The 20,988-nt window shown below is 43.9% G+C and overlaps 2 protein-coding genes across 5 annotated transcripts; both read left to right on the top strand.

Moving 5' to 3' along the window:
* Nucleotides 1–878: 878 nt before the first annotated feature.
* On the top strand, nt 879–6,506 carry LOC131104441 (prostaglandin E synthase 3-like). The gene is made up of 9 exons (XM_058051613.1): nt 879–897; nt 963–1,077; nt 2,820–2,933; nt 3,103–3,172; nt 3,246–3,344; nt 3,748–3,837; nt 5,258–5,314; nt 5,404–5,431; nt 5,524–6,506. Coding segments are annotated over exons 2-9 (480 nt in total). The 5' UTR covers nt 879–897; nt 963–1,075; the 3' UTR covers nt 5,544–6,506.
* A 220-nt stretch (nt 6,507–6,726) lies between these two features.
* On the top strand, nt 6,727–20,862 carry baz2a (bromodomain adjacent to zinc finger domain, 2A). 4 transcript variants are annotated; one of them, XM_058052138.1, is made up of 30 exons: nt 6,727–6,869; nt 8,419–8,542; nt 8,641–9,429; nt 9,698–11,377; nt 11,488–11,724; nt 11,795–12,175; nt 12,249–12,309; nt 12,460–12,568; nt 12,656–12,757; nt 12,848–13,070; nt 13,189–13,250; nt 13,700–13,765; nt 13,838–14,224; nt 14,303–14,557; nt 14,645–14,859; nt 14,955–15,029; nt 15,112–15,283; nt 15,357–15,419; nt 15,504–15,648; nt 15,744–16,342; nt 16,417–16,729; nt 17,260–17,415; nt 17,499–17,659; nt 17,746–17,811; nt 17,896–18,179; nt 18,274–18,409; nt 18,480–18,626; nt 18,712–18,956; nt 19,036–19,179; nt 19,256–20,862. In XM_058052138.1, exons 1-30 carry the CDS (start codon nt 6,768–6,770, stop codon nt 19,413–19,415), a joined length of 7,659 nt encoding a protein of 2,552 aa, XP_057908121.1. In that variant the 5' UTR covers nt 6,727–6,767; the 3' UTR covers nt 19,416–20,862. The 4 variants fall into 4 exon arrangements, with proteins under 4 accessions (XP_057908121.1, XP_057908123.1, XP_057908122.1 ...); XM_058052140.1 differs by lacking the exon at nt 6,727–6,869 and adding an exon at nt 7,112–7,240; XM_058052139.1 differs by lacking the exon at nt 6,727–6,869 and adding an exon at nt 7,138–7,349.
* Nucleotides 20,863–20,988: the final 126 nt, after the last annotated feature.

Below are 20,988 nucleotides of genomic sequence, written 5' to 3'. Positions count from 1 at the left end.
ACCTGGGAGGACGACTGGTGTCTCTTGGCGGTGCATGCCTTGGACATTATTGGCTTTGGGGTGTCTGTTGAAGGTACCTTTTGTAGTAACAATTGGTGCTGAATTCTAGCCAGGCAGGTAATGATTGTGTAAAAGTTAGACCTTGCTGTATGCATATTGCTGTGAGATTCAGGGCTGGGGGGTGCTTAATAAATAGATTATTTAAATTGATTATATAAATTGATTTAATTGAAATATATAAATTGGTTATTTATTATGAGCCAGTGCAACTTGCCTGTGTTACTCTTCTGGTAAAACACAATGGAATTGTACATAACTATAGTTAATGTGTTGTCCCATGCAGTGTATTCACATACAGCCTATTTGGTCTAATCTGTACATATGGTTATTTAATGTATTTCATTTTGAACATGCATTAAATTAAAATGCTTCATGTTACAATTCCATGCAAGGAGTAGGAACAAGCAAAGCTTATTTAAACCTACGCCCTCTCTGTTTCACATCAATTGCGAACACATTTGCTCACTTCCTGTATTCAACTATTTCACTAATTACATACAATAAAAAAATATTTTTTCCTTTTTTGTTGTCTGGACAATTGAAAAATGATTGATTTTGTATTGCTTTTTGTCTTGGTGTGGCCTAGGGTACCATTCAATATAGAACCGCTACTGTTGTTTCTCTTAATAACATCTCTTGTAAACATAGACTGTTCATGTGTTTTTACAAAGAAAATTAGCAGGGGGTCAAAGTACCGGCAAATAGCTTATAAGGTTTTACTTCTCAAAACAGTAAATGTCAAAAACATGACTCCACATCCTTGTTATCGTCTATCACCCACAGCTGTGACTGAACGCCTCCTACCAGAAGGCTGTAGTCGTAACAGCAGGCCGGCACGTACGTACGTCCATTGGTATTCTCAATGTTTACTACGTAACAACCTACGCACTCTACTCAACTAGGGACGTGTGACGTTTTTCGTTGCCTGTAGCAAACGTTCCAACTCCCAGCGGGCACCAGCTCTCTTTACAAGATTGTTCTGTCTCCGAAAAAGACACACACTTCACGTCGAGACATGTAAGTTGTGTGACATGAGTGCTGGGGCGGTAGCAGAATGGGGGGAATTATTGCCGGCTAACGTTAGCCGCCTGACAACATGCTTCGGCTAAGGCGGGAGGCTGGCCTTTACCTCGTTGAATTGGGTGCTACCTTTTAACTTGCTAACTGCCTTGACCGGTTTCGTACGTTGTTTTTTTTAAATACACAAGACTCTTAATTTGTGTATAATATGTACGAATTTGTTGGAAGTACGGCAACGTTTGCTTTTACGTTGCGGCGTCTGTCAGGTGCAACCGCGTGGTTCAACGAACCTACTGTTGTTAGCTTGGCTAGCAAAGAAGTCATTCAACGACGTTCTAGCAGTTTCTGGAGTCTCTCTTATTACAGAGACGCGTCGACGTTTGCTCTACGGTTAATAGCCAAGCAAATAATTCACCCGGTTCGTATGTTTTTTTTAGATTCAATTTGTTGCCTCCTCCATGATGATTAAGGGGATTTGGTTCATTGGGCCACGACTTCGTCGCTTAGGCGAGGAAAATGGCAGTTACAAGCAGTTTTTCTAACACAGTAGGATTGGCCATTTAGCGTAGTGGCGAGAGATTCATGTATATTTACTCTGATCGTGAATATTTTATTTAATGTGGAGTAATAATCGCAACTATAAGTAATATACTCAATTTCTATGGATATTTAAAAAGATAAAGTATGTTAATAGTTAATTGAGTTAAATTCAGAGGCTTCCTGATACCGGGCCCACAGTAACTGGATACCATGGTCACCCGTGACAGACTTGAATTGACTGTTGCCCACCTGTTGCCTTCCTCTGGGCCCTATGCATATTTCTATTCAAATGAGTAGGTGTCAAACTGTGATATTCTTATCGTGTTCCAGTCCTCTGGTTAAAGCTACACAGGAAAATGTAAATAATATTAAAAACGAATGAACCAGTTTCATTATCCATCATTTTATTAAGGAAAGCAATTAAACTCTTATCTGTGTCACAAGTATTCTACCCAAAATCAAATGTTAAATGTGTTTTCAAACATCAGTGCAACAAGAGAATTCATCCCAAACATGTATCGGTATGTATATTAAGATTAAGATAAGCCTTTATTCGTCCCTCAGTGGGGAAATTTGTAGCAAGAGTACAGAGTCAGTTAAGCAGTACAAAATACACAATATAGAAAAATAAACAACCCAAGTATTAACAAAATCAACAGTTTTTCGCAGAGTTATATACAATACAGTATGTAGATAATATGAAGCGAGATGAGATATATGACCAGTCTATACACTGAGATTTTGTTAGTTAATGAGGCATTATGGAAATACTTCACATAGAACTTATATTGATAATACATGACAATACAATATATGATAATACACTGAATTGATTGTTGTTATTCAATGTTTAAGGTCATCCAGATTTGGTGGGTTGCGCTTGAACAATAAACACAATGTTTTTACATATCCTCACAAGAAAGGCCAAGCCGAAAAAGCAGGATCTCAGGGGGGGGGCTCCCCCAGTTCGACCAACATTGCCAGAGGCGACTACAGCCATGTGACTGTGGCAGCCATTTGAAACATAGAAAAACTCTTCTTTCAAATGGCCACAGAGCATCCGTGACGATGCTTGAGAACTGAAGCGATGGCTCATGAACGCAGTTAATCCTGTTAGAATTATTCTATTTGAATAACTTAGTACAATAGAGAATCCATTGATACTACAGATTAAGATGCATCCTTTGGTTCCTTCACAGGCATCCAGCAAGTGCCAAGTGGTACGACCGGAGGGACTCTGTTTTTATAGAGTTCTGCGTCGTGGACAGCAAAGATGTAAACATCAGTTTTGATAAAAACAAGTTTATTTTCAGGTATTTATGCATCATAATCGGGGCATCGTATGTGCCCGTCCCACACAAACATGTTCCACAACATCTAGTATCTCATTATTGCCTCCTGTCTTAAGTACTTGTGTTTTTTTTTTACAAATTTCCCCACTGAGGGACGAATAAAGGCATATCTTTGTTTCTTTTTTTTCAGTTGTGTTGGAGGAACTGACAATGTCAGACACGAGAACGAAATAGAACTCTTTGAAGCCATTGATGAAAATGTAAGTTCAAACTATTGCTGTTCTCCGACCGTAATGTCTGCTTACTCGTCATTTTTGTTCTTTTAACATGCAGGAATCCAAACACAAGCGCACAGATAGATCAGTGATGTGCGATTTAAGGAAAGCACAGCCAGGGAAGTCATGGCCAAGGCTTACAAAAGACAAGTCTCAGGTTGGTTGTGCACAGACAATAATACTAATTATTGTACTTTTGGCTAATGTAAGCCCATGTCCACATGAACACGGATATTTTCAGAAACACCCAAAAAAGAGGTTAATGAAACACCTTCACTTACATGCACATTTTGGCTTGAAATTAAAATAAAAATTAAACCAACACCTACAAGTCAATAACAGGAAGTGGCGTTGGATTTCAGAGTTCAGCCATTTTTATACTTAAATGCTCAATTTAGGCATAACATTAGCTTAAACTAAGCTAATTTAGCTAAATTAGCTGAAGCCCCGAAATTCTAACTGCAAAGTCGCCGGGGATGACTGTATATCTGTATTCATGTGTACATGGCCTAAACGTATCTGACTGGTATGATGGCTTTTGATGGGGTGTGTCTCCACAGCCGAGGTGGCTCCATGTTGACTTCAACAACTGGAAGGAGTGGGAGGATGACTCAGAAGAGGAAATGGGCAACTTTGATCAATTCTCAGATGTAAGCACATTTATACCACTTGTACATTAGAAATGTTTTCATTCATTATTATTGCTATAGTATAGTTGCACTGATTATTGGCGTAGGGAAAATTGCCTAAATGGCGGGGGTGATGCTTTGCACCTTTTGGGGGGAAAAAAAATTGTAAAGGCTTACCCCGGGCTCCCACTAGATCCGTCACAGCAGTGGTCCTGATCTTGCTGCTGTATTTGAGCATGGTGATTGTCAGTGAGGAATGAGACCAAGTGAGCTCAAACGTCCAGTTTATCAGGAGTCAGACCAAACTGACACACTTTTGACTTCATCCAATAAGTAAATACAAAAACTTATGTTTTTTCCACGTTTATTATTACAGTAAACCTCGGATATATAGGAAATTCGCTCACAACGGACAGATAAAAAAGAAACGATTTTTCTGTAATGCATTTCCAATAAAAATTCATTGCATATATCGGATTTTTTATAACAGATTTCGCCTATTTCGGACAAAATCTCCAGTCCCGTTCCAATGCATTTCCATTAAATTTCCCTCGCATATATCGGATGGCCGCATCGTTATGCTAATCTTGTTGATGTCACTGGCTATTGTCTTTCTCCTGGCTCCAGATTTAGGACAAATATAAAAGTGAGTGACGTCAATAATACTAGCACAGCAGTGAATGAGATCTTAACCTCACTATTGGAAATAACGTAGGCCTGACGGGCGTAACAGGGCCTAGCTTAATTAACAATTTGTTATGCTCAGAGTCCAATAAAGTTAAATTCTCATTACCTTACGTCTCTTTTCATTGCCCAGTCCAGGTACATTGGAAACATAGTCAAGGAAGTGCCTTTTTATAACTGATAAAATCCGATTTACGCATATACCGGATATAAATCCGATATATGCGTAAAACGGACATTTTCCGGTATACGCATATAACGGATTTCGCTTATATCGGACAAAACCAGTGGGAACAATTGAATCCGAGGTTTAATGTATTATTAAATTGACTTGAGCGTGTTTTGCCGTCTGCGGCGCCCGAATAAAGAGTTAGAACCAGGAAGGATTCTTTCTGCTTTGCTGTACGGCCGACACAGCAGCGCCGCGCAGAGCTGGTGTGAGCCTACAACAGGCATTTCAATCATATGGAATGCTTCCGGCAGCTGTGGCGGATCCAGTGTGATCCCGGGGTTATGAAGGAAATGGCTGGAGACAAACACTGGGAACAGTTTTCCTTAAAAGGTGCAGTGACGGGATGAGAGGACAAGTGCATAGACCCACATTAGCACTCTTCAGTAAATCTTTATTCAGTTGCTCCTTTTTATTTGTCTCATGTTACAACACAATCGATTAAGAGATGGCCATTTTAGAAGACAAAAAGAGCAAGATCATTGTTTTTAATGTCCCAACATGAATTATTTGCTTTTGCTATTCCAGATGATGAATAACATGGGAGGTGGTGATTTTCAACCAGATATAGATGGTGATGAAGATGTAAGAATCTTTTATTTTTACAATCTTCACTCAAGAGATTTGTGTGCTTGCTCTTTGTGTAACGTTTGACCACCTTTTTGTTTGCCCAGGATGACACTGCGGACAGTGACGATGAAAGTAAGAAAACCTGTAACTACCAGGCCGCTTCAATATAGTAGACGGTCAAATAAAATTAAAAAAAATACTGATTGTGGTTGCTGTACTTTCAGAAATGCCCGATTTGGAATAGACTGACTGCTACTCGGCAAAGAACAGAAGACCAGCGTGTAAAGGAAGCAAATGAAATCTACACTGAAGGCAGTGAAAAACTAGTGTACAGCCAGCAGCCATATTTAATTGCGTAACCTCTGCTCCAAGCTCCTGCCCAGTCAGTCTAGTGAAGGTTGATATGCATGGTATTGTACAGAGCAGCTATCTCCACTTCCATTTGTTGTACTGTACCTGTCAGGTATCTTGCTTTACTGTAATATTACCAACGAAGCACATATTGAATGGGAAAGCTTGTCTTCAATTGAGCAATATGTGTTAAAGAGATTAACAGAATTGTGGATTATTGAAATTAGGCATACCCTTTTCCGTTGTTGTGGTTTTAAGTTGGGGAAAAAAATAAATAAATAGCGTAGTTTTGTCATCAAAAATTGAGAATTAGAAGGGGTCCCTCTAAAGCCTTTAGTAGAAGATATCCAGTAAGCCGGCCTTTTTGTTTCTATAGCTTCAATCTCCATCTTAGATGTTTCCCTTTACTGCTTGTTTAAAGTCTATATAATTGGTATATTCTGAAATTGCAGAAATATTTGCATCTGTCCGATAACAATCTACTCAATTACAGTCAATGGAGTTCATCCATTTGATTATTACTGTTCACCTCTCCAACATACCAACATGCACACTCTGCCTTGCAGGAGCAAGTTAAAAAGATTTGAAGCAGGCTCGAATCTTGGTTGGGCTTCAACATCACATGACTTCTTCCTCTCCTCCAGACAGGTTCTCTGCTCCCGCCCCCCCCCCATCCAGAACAGAGCCTCACTTGTGGCAAAGGAGTGTTGGAGAGATACTGTGATGTGTAATGACCAAATTCTATTGCAATTTCAACAAAATGTATGTGTGTGTGTGGGGGGGACATAATGTTGAATTACAATGAACATTCGTTTTTTATTGTCAACATATTTCTAATAAACGGTTTAAGAAATGCTATTGATCTTTTTTTTTCAACATTTAACTGTTTTGACACACATGATGTACTTTTTAAATATGAAAAAATATTGAATTTATTGAAGTTTATTTTCTTTTTTTTTTGTACCAAAGTGAAGCCAGGTTTAAATTCCGAGATGACTGTGAAGTTACATGACACATGTAGTTTAGAGGCATTATCTAATTTTGCTAAACGTTTATAAAAGAGGACAGACGTTAGACCCAGAAACGTCGAGGTTCTCATGAACTGTACTTCCTTTTTATGGTTCGATTTCGTTTTTACAGTCCAGCTCGGCTAAATGCAGTTTCCATTTCCTCTCCGAAATGCTTTGGAATAAAAGTGACTATTAGTTTAATGCCCATGGTAAGTACCACCAAACGACAATTGCGGTTAGTTATTGATAATCTACTTTTTAAAACCTGTTGACAGACATTCCCATAAAAGTGTTGATAAATGTTTGGTTATTAAACGTATTGAAAATAATGAAGGGGCGACTTGTACTACTTTGAGTAATTATAGTCACTATTAGTGACGATCAAACATTAGCTTATTTACTTATGTGTTCTGGCAGTTAAAACCCATTATGGTATTTTACTTTGAAGAACAGTCTTCGTTTGACCGGATGTGCGTGGCTATTGTGGAGAAGCTCACACCTCTCCTGTGTTCGTCCTCCTGTGTGTGATCATGGCTGCAATGCACTGCATCAGCCATGTTTGCTAATTTAAAACCCAAAGGTTAGGGAAGAGTTGTTTATTATTTATCGCGTGCCATCGCTGCTCCGATTTTTCCACCGAGGCGAAGGCTGTGGAGACACCTGTGCCTTCGAGATAAGCGGAATGAAAGGTTTGGTTAGTTCTCAGTTGAAATTATCAAAGTTCAGTCGGCGCAGAGTGGGGAAGGATGATACTGTACAAAAAATCGCCTGTTTGCGTACAGCGTAAACAATGTAACTTCATCTGGCTGCTAGCTAACGTTAGCCAACGAACAAAAGGTAGCACGCATCCTTGCTGTTAACTGGGCGAGCTGTGTGTCGTTAGCCTTTAATAACACACCATGTGACATGCTTATATAGTTATATCAATTACTGCTGGTCATTGTGGATAGCAAAGCAAAGCGTGGTTGCGATGCTTGATGCCGGGCTGTTTGCTAGCATCGCAGCTCTGATGACTCTGAATGATGCTATCGGTTAGCTTATTTGTTAGCAAGCATTGAGTCGCTAGTTTCCATTGTGACGATTTAGCATAATAACCTTGGAGTTGTTATGGGTGTATTTTGCCTCGGGCGTGAATGGAAACATGTCACCCGTTTTCTTAGCAACTTGAACTTGTATTTTTGTTATATGAAAACGGGCAAGCATCGCTCTGGTGTGAATTGTTTTTGTTAGAATTGAGCTAGCGCCACTTGGCTAACGCGGCGCTTGTAATGGCCTCGTTGAATTAGGAAATCAAGTATTTAGAGGGGTTACTTTAATGTTGCGAAAAAGGCGAATTGTGTAAGTATATATATAAATCGGGCCTTTGAGTTTACGTAGCAGTGCGGAGCCTTCAATTGACCTAAGCAATGTGTTGTGTTTGTATTTATATTCGAGGCTGTGTACGTGTTTAGCAAACCTCATCAGCCCTAATGATGGACCTTTTTTTTAGTCCACTGTTCGCTGGGCCTCGCTGGCATCTTCATCGCTGTTAGCTGGCTGCGACATTTTGACGCTCGCTGTTGGAGCAAAATGGTGCTGACAACAGGCGGCACTTTACAAGTTTATTACTAAATACGTTGAAATTATATTACATGAGTAATACATACAAACGAGAGCTAGGCGTGCTTAGTAAGGTTCTTTTCGCTTATTGCACAATTTTCACGAAGAGTTAAGGGCTAACTTGTGATTCTTGTACGTGTCAATGTTTGTTTTTAATAGATGGAGGCGAATAATCATTTCAACTATGGCACCCATTCCTCAGCAAACTCAGGATTGAAACTTTCCTCAGGGGATTCTCTTTATACTAATGGTTCCTCCGTGAGTTTTCCTCAGCAAGGAAAGAGTGGGTATTTTTATTTTTTTTACATTATATCATCACCACTTAAATTAGTTTTTAAATGTGAAATATGTAAATGTTCATTTGCCTCTTATTGTTGACAGATATGAATGGCGAAATGAATGTGAATGGCGTCACTACTGTACTTGGGTCTAGTGCACCTGGTTCTCAACCACCTTCTGGTCCTTACCCACACATCAGCAGCCACCACCAGAGCAACATGGGCTACCTATGGGGGGGACAGCCTCAGTACAGTCTAACGTTGGCCCCGTCTCCTGGACATGGCTTGCACCAAAAGCAACCTGCGCCGGGGATGATGCAGCCTCTGTCACAGCATCACTTCCAAGCTCATGGACAGTACCAACTCAACGGGGACATAGCACGCCCTCAGCAGCCTCCCGTGCCAGGCCCATCAAACCTGACCCCTACCGGCAGTCAGTTCTGGAACAGGAGTAGCCCGGGTCCGCAAACTGCCAGTTTCACACCCCGCAGTGTGTACGGTACCTTTCAGAGTCCGCCACATTCTGGAATCTCTCCATCACCGCTCCACCAGCAGCAAGTCTCCCCTCCGTCGCAACAGCACCCCCATTCCCACCAGCGCCCCGCTCATCTCCTGCCGCAGCACCAGCAACCGCAGCACTACGGTGTCATGCCAAACGGGATGCCCTACTACCAGCAGACGCATACGTCTCTGCCGTCACCTCAGCATCCAAAGCAATTGATGCCTCCCGGTCAGATTATGCTCCCAGTGGCACAGAATTTGACACCCCCACGTGACACAGAGGGGGCACCCTCTGGAGCGATGACGTCCTCGTCGACTGTGCAGGACAGCAGCTCTCTCAGGAGTGGGGAGAAGACATCCCATGCTAGCAACGTCTCTTCTTCCATGGAAGGTGACCACTCAAACACAGCTAGATTAGTTTAGTTTTTCTCCTCTGCCATTGCTTGTACGCTTGTATTGCTAAACTACTTAGCATGGCATTCTTGCTGTTTTATCATTTCAGGAAAAATGTCTAACTTAATTTGGAACAGAGTTTTTTGGCTTTAGTGTCATTCTTGTGAGCTGTACTTCACCAACAGGGACCACACTTTGACTGATGTTCCAGTTTTATTATTGTACCACCATCTTTCTCTCTGATTCAATGTTGTATTTTTCCTCAGGGCATACAAGGGAGGAAAACAAGGAGGCAAACACATCCCGCATTCACACGGAGGAGACACCTGTTACTCAAAAGTCACCCAGCTCTTCTTCGGCTTACATCAGACATACAAGCGATCACCACAGCTCTGAAAAGCCAACATCTCAGCAGCCAGAAGTTGTCAGACGACCCGCAGCGAGCACACCTCCTCGGACGACGCACCCTCCATCTTTAACTTCCTCGATGGCTTCTCCGAATAAGGTCTTAACACCTTCTCAAGTGTCTCGAGCGCCAGCTGTTGACTCTCCTGCTGCTTCCCCCGCGTCCACTACTGGTGCGTACCCTGATGTTAAAACTACTCCGCCCCAGACATCATCAGCCTCTCCTCCGATCCATTCTTCAGCCCTGATGGGGCACAACCTGAAATCTCTTGCTCCGGCTGCGACAGAGATGATGCTTCCTGGATCTAAACGTCTACCGACGGGGTCCTCTTCCTCCTCTCCTGCCACCCAGACCTCACCCGAGTCTCAGATGCAACATTCAGTTTCTGGATCACCTACAGCGATCTTAGCACCTGCCATTGTCTCCACATCTTCTTACTCTGGTTCTACACCCATCTTGTCTCTTCAACAAATGGTTCAAGGTTCCACACTCCCCGTGATTCCTGCTCTAAAATCAAACTCATCAATTTGTGATGCGTCAGGTGGTGTTCATTCTTCAATAGTATCACCACCTGGAAGGTTGTCTCCTGACGTGTTATCTGCCGGTAATAAACCCGCACCCGTGCCCCAGCATGACTCCATGCACACTGCTCTAGGGGTTGGCGCTGGTGGCACCATTGCCTCCGCAGCATTATCTCCACCACGGGGGCACAACTCACCCTCCTCATCTGCCCACGAGAGCACCTCAGCTAGACATCTCTCTGCCCTACCTCTACTAACCACTCAAGCCTCCAGGACTGCGCCTGTTTCTGTCCCTCCTGCCTTGGCGACTGTGCATCCTGCGTCATCTTCTGAAGTGGTCCGCAAGTCCGACTCTGGGGAGCATCCTGCCATGTTCATTCCTGTCAGTGTACTTAATCAGCTGCCAGAGAAGCTTTGTCACGGCAACACGATGAAAGCCTTAGCACATGAAAAAGGCACAAAGGCAGAAGAGCGTCCGCCTCACCTTGAGGCGCACAAAGACACCGACCCTCACAAATCATCTGATCTTCCAGGACAACCTTTGCAGACCGAGCGGCAGTCCGGCAATATGCAGCGGGAGCCCGTGTCCACCGGAATAATAGTCGGCGACGTACTAAAGGCAGAGCAAGCTCATTGTCCCAGCGCCGAACGCCAGACAGTTGAAACAAGTTCTGAACACTCCTCACATACCGCCTCCCATTATGGCAGCAGCTCGGCTAGCAGCGCGCTGACAAGAATCCATATGAGCTCCTTCTTGGATATGTCCAGCAACAGCTCACGTATACATTGCTCGAGCAGCCTGGGCAACGACACTTCTAGGTTTGCCAGTACTTCACATACCGATGAAGAACAATCTTCTGTGTACGACACAACCAGAGACGACAGCTCCTTTGTCGATTACTCCAGAGATCACACAATGGACTCCACCCGTGACCTGGAGATATCCGGGTCAGGGCAATCCTTGTTGGCGTCTTCCTTAAACAGTACTGCATTTGGGGCATCCCATCTACGTTATGAAGGTACTTTATGGAATTAGAAAGTCAAAGAAACATAACTTTAGTTTGTAAGTTTTCTCTCGTGAATTGAAGTCACCATAATTTCTCAATTCTGTTTCTGTATACTCCGATAGGTCATGATACGCCGGACTCGGTTCGCAGAACAACCATGGCAATCGAGACCATGACTTCACAGAGTTTCAGGAAGAGCGACGAGAACTTCGCCTTCAGCACCCCGGTACAGAGCCCTGCTGTACACCCACTGCAGCCAGTCACTGATCAGGTTTTGTCAGCCACTGGAGGAGTTCTGAAAAACCCTGAAAAACCTTGGAAACCTCATTCCCCAAAAGCGTTATGGATGAGAAAATCAGGTAATAAGCCTTGTTAAGTTTTTTTTTTTTTTATATTTTACATTTTGACATAGCTCTTCTATTTGTTAAGATCCCGAAGAAGCCAAGAGAAAGCCCCGTGGTCGGACCCCAAAAGTGGAGAAGATCAAGGCCGAAGAAGAGGGTGACAACAGTGGTGTGGTGCCCAAGGGGAGGAGGAGAAGGAGGGTCTCTCTCAAGGCAGAACCGGTCAAAGAAACACCAGACAAATGTGAACACACCGGGCCTACGTCTGAGGAGATGGATTCAATCACAGCCACAATCGAAGCAGTTCTCGCTAATCCCTCCGCCATCACTTCGCCTTTTGACAAACCCAAGATGAAAAGGGCCAGAAAACAGGACCAAGTTGGGAAGAATAAGAAACTACCAAAACAAGATGCTGAAACAGCTGCCAGTGATGCTGATGAAAATGAAGAGGAAATTTCCACTGCAGGTAATAAACACGCTAGAAGATACAGCTCAGTTGAAAAGCCCAATCTTGACCTTGTGTGTTTTTTTTTTAACAGGTGAATCTCACAGGAGGAGAGTGGCCACAGAGCAGCAGGTCCAATTTCCTCTGATGCATGGGTAAAATACATGTGTACCGAGTCTTTTACTGTGTATTTCTCTAAATCGTTTATGTATTATGTGTATTTTACTGGCTGTCATTTTTCCCATGCCCTACAATAACAGTCAAATACCTTTGACGATGATGTAATAAAGCTCTCTTGATGACAGATGGAAGAGAGAGATTCGTGTAAAGAAGTTGGATAACCGCATGAAGGGTGAAACCTGGTATTACACACCCTGTGGAAGGAGAATGAAGCAGTTCCCGGAAATTATTAAGGTAGTACTTCCAAACTCAAAGGCATTTGTGATTGTTAATTATACCGGTGATGCAATGATTATATCCCTGTAATTGCATTATTTTCAGTACTTGAAGAAACACCAGGACAGCGTTGTCACCAGAGAACACTTCAGCTTCAGCCCACGCATGCCCGTGGGAGACTTCTACGAAGAAAGAGAAAGTCCAGAGGTTATTAACTTTTGAATAAAACAATCCTGAAAGAATACAAAAATGCGGACACTTAACTCTGTTCTTTGTGATCTTTGTGATGCGTGGCAGGGTCTGAAGTGGTTTCCCCTGGCTAACGAGGAGATTCCATCTATGATCATGGCCATCACTGGCAGGCGAGGTCGACCCCCGAACCCTGACAAAGAGAAACCAAGCAGGGCTTGTGGTTTGAGGACGGGGCAGGCCCGCCGGCCAGGTAGACCCCCCAAAGCCAAGATGATCGACTTCCTTAGTAAAGTTGATGCGAAGCTGTTGAAGAGGCTTGAGTCAAAGGGTAAGTGACTGTGATGATTCGGTGAGGAGTAAGGAATGTAATGGATATGTCATAAGCACAGCCATGAATCAAAACATCGCTGCTTTGACAGATACCTTTTTATATTCTATCATTCTAGATGCACTCACGGAGGAAGAAAAGGAGAAAATGTCAAAAATCAAGAAGAAGATGAAGAGGAAGGTTTGTACTTTTTAAAATGTAATATGTTAATCATAAGGGGCGGCACGGCGGTCGAGTGGTTAGCGCGCAGACCTCACAGCTAGGAGACCCAGGGTTCAATTCCACCCTCTGCCATCGCTGTGTGGAGTTTGCATGTTCTCCCCGTGCATGCGTGGGTTTTTTTCCGGGTACTCCGGTTTCCTCCGACATTCCAAAAACATGCTAGGTTAATTGGCGACTCCAAATTGTCCATAGGTATGAATGTGAGTGTGAATGGTTGTTTGTCTATATGTGCCCTGTGATTGGCTGGCCACCAGTCCAGGGTGTACCGCCTCTTGCCCAAAGACAGCTGGGATAGGCTCCAGCACCCCTGCGACCTTTGTGAGGAAAAGCGGTAGAAAATTAATGAATGAATGTTAATCATAAACATGTTAATCTGATGTTTTGGTGTCATGTCTCCTGATTTTTAGGCCAGAATGAAGAGAATAGCGGATGTAAAGATGAAAAAAATAAGAGAAGAAAAAAAGAGAGCTAAGGTATTGCATGATCATCAACATATATTATTATATTATCACTGCATACTCACCATCGCCTGTTTCCTGCAACAGCAAGAGACCCAGACTTTGCAGGTGAAAGCTGGACCCCAAGACCTGTCAGACCCACAGCTCACAGAGCCGGCGCCGCAGTCTGTTGCTGAGACCAGGAAGCCAGGTCGACGAAGGTCAGTCAAGGTTGAAGCACCTCCTCCAATACAGCAGACCGACGAAGAGAGAATAGCCCAGGGAAAGCGAGTACTGAGTGCTCGCAGTAAAGCCAAAGCTCTGGCCAAAGCCCAGGCTGAGGCAGAGGCAGCGGCTCGGGCCGCTCTTGCAGCGAAAAGAAGCGCAGAGAGGAGAGCGCAGACTCAGAGGCGACTGGAGGAACGCAAGAGACATCAGCTCATAGCAGAAGAGTTGAGGAAACCCACGGAAGACATGTGTCTCACTGACCACAAAGTGAGTTTTTTACTTTTATTTAAAAGATTTTGAAAAAAAAAAAGATTCAGAAACTAATGTGCTGCCTTTTTTCTGTAGCCGCTCCCCGAGCTGTCCCGTGTACCTGGTGTGGTTCTCTCTGGCACAGCCTTCGCTCACTGCCTGGCTGTGGTCGAGTTTCTTCATGGCTACGGGAAACTGATTGGTCTCAATGTACCCAAGGACATACCCAGTCTTGCTACCCTGCAGGAGGGTCTTCTAGGCTTGGGCGAAAGCCAGGGGGAGGTTCAAGATCTGCTCATAAAGCTGATGGGGGCTGCACTCCATGATCCAGGCCTGCCATCATATTATCAGGTGGGTGATATATATATATATAATTCTACAATATTAATTCTACAGTTAATAAGATCTTTTTTTTTTTTTTTTGCTGTGAACCATCAGTCAGTCAAGATTCTTGGTGATAAGCTGGTTGAGCTCCAGCTGACGCGCAGCACAGTTTCTGAGGTTCTCCGCATCTTTTTGGAGTCTCATGGCTATGAGACGGAGGTGTGCAACACACTGAGGACCAAAACCTTTCACGTCTTGTCACCTGAAACCAAGGCAGCTGTGTTGGGTTTCGTGGTGGAGGAGCTCAACGGAAGCAACATTGTGACCAGGTTTGAACAAGAGCTTTTCCTTTGCATCAATTTGTATTTTGGCAACCAATGTTTCTCTCTTTTACATTGTTTTGTTTTTTTTTTTTACCTTTCAGTGACATTGACAACACACTGGAAAACATGTCAAACTACAGGAAGAACAAGTGGATTATTGAGGGCAAACTGCGCAAGTAAGATCCGTATTTTTTACAATTTGGATTAAGGAATGTTGTAGAAAGGTTTTCTTGAGATTTTTTTAAAACTTTCTCACAGACTAAAGGCTGCACTGGCTCGTCGCACTGGACGCTCTGAAGAACAACTGTGTTTAGAGGAACGACGACGAAGTGCCCGAGTGGCTGAAGAGGATAGCCTCATTCTGGAAGACAGTGTTGTCTCAGAGAGAACCAGTCGTCGTGGCCGTAAAGACGACTCTAAACTCTGTGATGTATGTATCTGCTTTTAACTACATGAATTAGAAATAAAAATTCTTTAGTTTAAGCTTTGGGTACCTTCTGCAGAGTGAAAGCCCGACCAATGCCAGCATTCCTGAGCTTGAAAGGCAGATAGACAAGCTAACTAAGGTAAGACAAATGCTCTTCTCACACACTGTTAACAGTCTTTGTTGCATTTGGTGAAATAATCTTCTAACTTTTGGCCATCTTCAGCGGCAAGCGTTCTTCCGGAAAAAGCTGCTTCAGTCATCTTATTCCATGCGGTCTGTAATGTTGGGGCAGGATCGGTACAGACGAAGATACTTGGCTCTCCCTCATCTCGGCGGAGTTCTAGTTGAGGGTCCAGAGGAGCTTCTCAGTGAGTCTGAATAAATGTTTTGAATTGATAATCAACTTGTGGGAAAAAAAAATGTGGAATTGTTAATTTTTCCAATATTTTTCGTTTTGTTACAGCTTCAGGAGACGTGGTTATAGCAGAAGTGCCGGTCACTTTGCTTAAAAAAGAGTCCAAAATGGAAGAGATGCCTATCAAAACAGAAGACACTCCAATGGCTACCACTCCTCCTTATACGCTGCCTTCCTCACCTTCCTCTGCTACCCCTCAAGGCCAAGCATCATCCCCAGAGGAAGACCCCCTCCCTGGCACAGCATCCCTCATGAGCAGCCAAAGAGGACGAGGACGGCCGCGAAAAATCAAACCTGAAGTGGAGCTCCACCTCCGCACTGCAAAAATCCGCCGCCAACGACGAAGTAGCGTCCGGTCAGTGGGCGAGGAGAGGCCGGGGTCTCCGGTTAGCGCCTGTACTCAAGATCTTTCACAGACGGCGTTCCTGAATTGGCTCAGCCAATCCAGGCATGCAGTGCCCAGTGACAGTTACTCGACGGAGCCTCTAGAGGGCGGTCAACCACAAGAGACTGTGCAGGATGACGAAGAGAAGCAAGGCCTGCTGCCAGAACAACCTTGTGATGACAACTGCCTGCCCTCCTCTCCGCCTAAATCCCCTTCACAGGCGCAGAGTACACCATCCCCAACTTCCGCTCCACTCATGCAGGTTTGATGTTTAAGAATGTCTAATAATGCAACTGATAACAGTACTATAAGTCAAAATTTCTACCCGTTCCTCAGGTGGATCCCCCCTTTACTTCTGTCGGCGAAGCTCCTGCTGACCCAGAGAGGGAGAGTGCTGCAGAGGAAGTACCCTCAACAACATCAACCGTTCTCGATTGTAAGCCTCCAACCCTTTGTGCCGCAAATCGCGCGCCGACCACCCCCACCAGACCAGGTCGCAGGCGGAGGCGAGGCAGCAGAGGGAGCAGCCCCGCCAGACGGGGGCCACGTGGGGCCGCAGCCAAGCGCAGAGGTCGCCCTGCCACATTGTCCTTCCAAGACCTCGAGAAGCAATACTTCACACAGCTGGTTGTCAAGCCTATCCCAGCATGTAAGTAGCTCACGCTTGAAACATTAGCATATGTGGTCATTTATTCATAATACAGTAAACCTCGGATATATCGGATTCAATTGTTCCCACTGGTTTTGTCCGATATAAGCGAAATCCGTTATATGCGTATACCGGAAAATGTCCGTTTTACGCATATATCGGATTTATATCCGGTATATGCGTAAATCGGATTTTATCCGTTATAAAAAGGCACTTCCTTGACTATGTTTCCAATGTACCTGGACGCGCAGGCAACACTGCAAATGACGTCGTATAGCAACCTGTCACGATTCGGTGAATCGGAGCGCCACGATGCGGCCATCCAATATATGTAAGGGAAATTTAATGGAAATGCATTGGAACGGGACTGGAGATTTTGTCCGAAATAGGCGAAATCCGTTATAAAAAAATCCGATATATGCAATGAATTTTTATTGGAAATGCATTACAGAAAAATCGGTTCTTTTTTATCTGTCCGTTGTGAGCGAATTTCCGATATATCCGAGGTTTACTGTTGATTTATTTTGCAGCGATGGTGCGTGGCTGGTGGTGGATCAAGGATCCAGAAGAGCTATTCAGCACTCTGCAAGCTCTCCATCCACGGGGCGTCAGAGAAAAAATACTTCATAAACACCTGGCCAAACACATGGAGAGCCTAAGGGAGATGTGCACCAAATCCATTAACGGTGAGCAAAAACACGATAAAACTGTTTAAAATTGTCTGTGACTGTTATTGTACTGTAATTCCATAAATGTTCTCTCCTGTTAGATCCTATGTTTGAGCTGAAGGAGGAGAAGAAGGAGGTGCTGTTAGAGGCTCTGCAACAGCCTTGGCAGGTCCAGGAAAAAGCAATGGAGACGGATATAAACGCCCTCCAGTGGGTGGAGGACTTGGAGCAGCGAGTCGTGGCTTCTGATCTTCATCTGAAGGTAGATACCCGGAAGGAATACAAGCAATTCAAAGATACCAAAGTAACACAAAAATGATTATTTTTGTTGTTTTGGTTCTTTTTAAGGCTCCTCCTCAGAATATAGGCAATGATGGCGAGTGTAACACTGAGGTACCTGCAATGGACTTTCAGGTATTAAAATCAGATTTCCTTATTTTGTACATCAACACAACACACAAATGTGGCTAACATGGAATCATTCTCCTGTCATTTAAGCCCTACACAATCCCAGAGCAAGACTCCACCCGCGAGGACCTCCAATACTACGAACACGACGCTGACCCACGTGATGACTGGATCGTACGAACCAAGAAGGAGTGGTCCGGTCTGCCTCGCATCGCCACCCACCCACTCGACTTGGCCGTGCTGCGCCTCGCCAATCTTGAGCGGAACATTGAAAGGCGTTACCTGAAGGAGCCGCTCTGGAACCCAGCTGAGGTGATGCGCCTCGCTCCTCTCACGCCAACCCCTGGAGAAGAACAACCCATGGATGTCATCAGGTTGGGGAGGACAGCCTTCATGCATGCACACAACACAACACAGGAGATCTTATTTGTTTGTCTGATATTACATTTGATATGCTGGGTGTTCCAGTCTAGAAAGTGAGATCACCTCGAGGCTCAGAACATGGAGGCAGGCTCTAGATCGCTGTCGCAGTGCCCCTCAGCTGTGTCTGTGTCTGCTGCAGCTGGAGAAAGCCATTGCTTGGGAGAGATCCGTGACTAAAGTGGTAAGAAGGTTGACCATAATTCAACTGCTTCTCCGTTCTTTACAATTTGACCATAACTCCTTTCTTGTAGACATGCCAAGTGTGCAGGAAAGGCGACAACGATGAGTGTCTGCTGCTCTGCGATGGCTGCGATCGGGGTTGCCACATGTACTGCCTGAGGCCCAAGATCACCCAGGTGCCTGAAGGGGACTGGTTTTGTCCAACCTGTGTTGCCAAGGTCCGAACTCGAGATGTCATTTGGAGTAGTTTTATTTCCCAGCAGATTGTCAGGCTTCCTCACGTAATTTTTTTCCATCTTTCAGAACGAAAGCCAGTCAACGCCCTCCAAAAAGAGGACCAGGATGAAAAAGAAGAGATATGAAGAAAACAGCTCAGATGACGACGCAACACCACGGCGAAGCTCAGGCATGGCAACGCGGCACAAGGAGGCAGCGGTGGCTGCAGTGGCGACCGCAGGCTCTTTGTCCACACGTAACTCGGCGGAAGGAGGGGCCGCCAAACGACGTCGCATGACCACCCGTAACCAGCCAGACCTCACCTTCTGCGAGTCAGTCCTCACCTGACCTTTTTTTTTTTAAAACGGTCCTCTGGTGTGTGTGCTTGTTAATCATTCGATTTTCTACTAGGATCATCCTAATGGAGATGGAGGCTCATGCAGATGCATGGCCATTCCTCGAGCCCGTTAATCCACGCCTGGTGCCAGGGTACCGCCGTATTGTCAAGAACCCCATGGACTTCCTCACCATGAGAGAGAGGCTACTGCAGGGAGGGTAAAGCTAGCTCATCCGCAGGTCTGTTACTATGTCACACTTCCTGTTTAATGTCCGTCATGATTGTGTCCCCCAGGTATTGCAGCTGCGAGGAGTTTGCCGCAGATGCTCAGCTCGTCTTCAACAACTGCGAGCTGTTCAATGAGGACACGTCAGAGGTGGGGATGGCGGGACACTCCATGAGGCGCTTCTTTGAGAGCCGCTGGGCCGAGTTCTACTCGAACAAGGACAAATAGAAGCCAACGACGTTCCCGCTGGTGGTAGAAATGCTGATTTATTGGTGCTTTCACCAACCCTGTGTTACTGCAAAGACTGGAGGCTCCTCCGGCGATGTCATTCTCACCTTCCTTACCTTTTTAAAGGTACATCTGTATAGAGTTGGGTGTCTCTTTTCTCCACCGGCCTTCTTCTTTAAGGCCTGCAACTGAACTAACTTGAACTTGTACTCATTCCCAAGCACCATCCCTTTATTCCTTTGGAGTCCCTCACCTCATCTCCTGTTTGTGCCACACCCTTTTTCACAAGCCCCAAGTCGTAGCAAGCATTGTGGCGATGACACAGTCTCAGGCCCTTTTTACTTTTAACTCTTTTCATCACTTTTTTTTTTTCAGCTGAGCGACTGCATATTGGACCTGCTTAGCAAGCCACAACTAACACATTGGATCAACTCACTGAAAAAAAAAAAATTGTTCATTTCTTACCTATTCAACAGAAATGTAATACCTTATGCCGAAACTTTTTTTTTTGGTCAATATATTTGTATTATATATTATATATAAATATATATAAAGATGACAATAGCTGGGATTATTTAATAGAAATAGCTTGTAGTGATTGTACAGATGACCTCATAGGCTTGTCAAGAAAATTTATTTAAAAAAAAAAACAAAACAAAAAACGGCCAGTTCGACTAAAGATATCGCTTCTTGGGTAGACTTTGTATAACCTCCACTTTAGTCTTGCACGCACACACACACACTTAATGCTGCTGCTGTGTGAACACGAGGATACTTGATGTCAGTCAGTGTTTCACTGTAGCGTGAAGAAGCAGCAATAAGTCAATTGTACACAGATTTGTATATAACTCTGCACCAGTTGGGTTATCTGTTTTAGAGACGACGCTGAACGCTTGTGACACTGTGTGTGTAAAATATGCCTGTGATAAAAGACTTGAGACTTTTCTTTGACGACATCTTAACGTGTACTGTAAAGGAATTGCAAATGAGTTGGAAGCACTGGCTACATTCCCACCTAGTTACATTCCTTTTTTTCCTCACTTTTTTGTGTTGTACATGGGCCAGTAGTATATGATGATGATGAACCGTGGCTTGTTGAGCCTGTGTGACATTAACAGGACCACATCGCAGTCCAGCTTTTATTTAAACTTGTTTCTTACACTGACCTCAAATCAGTTGGTAGAAAAATATACAGTACATTGTACCTTATTACATGTAATGGTTTTTAAACAAGGAAAAAAAAAACAAGACCAGAAAACCAAATGTGGTGTTATGTGAATTTTTAATAATGTACAGTTTTGGTGACTTCAAATTTTGTTCCTTTATATTTTTAGGACCAATTCATTTTTAAAGAGGTATTACAAGATTCAGTTGTATTAAGGTGATGTAACACGTGTGCATCTGTAGAATGTACTGTTGAGTTGAATAAAAAACACATCAAGTAGTAGTTTCTTTGTGTTATTTAAATGTTAATACATCTTTATAAGTAGTTTCTTTGTGTTATTTAAATGTTAATACATTTTTATAACTAGTGCATACCGGATTAGGGATCTCAGACTTTCGACTGCTTTGG

This window comes from Doryrhamphus excisus, chromosome 16, assembly GCF_030265055.1.
Source record: "Doryrhamphus excisus isolate RoL2022-K1 chromosome 16, RoL_Dexc_1.0, whole genome shotgun sequence".
Classification (NCBI taxonomy): domain Eukaryota; kingdom Metazoa; phylum Chordata; class Actinopteri; order Syngnathiformes; family Syngnathidae; genus Doryrhamphus; species Doryrhamphus excisus.
The sequence above is the reverse complement of the archived record's forward strand: the minus strand, read 5'-3'. Positions and strand labels throughout refer to the sequence as shown.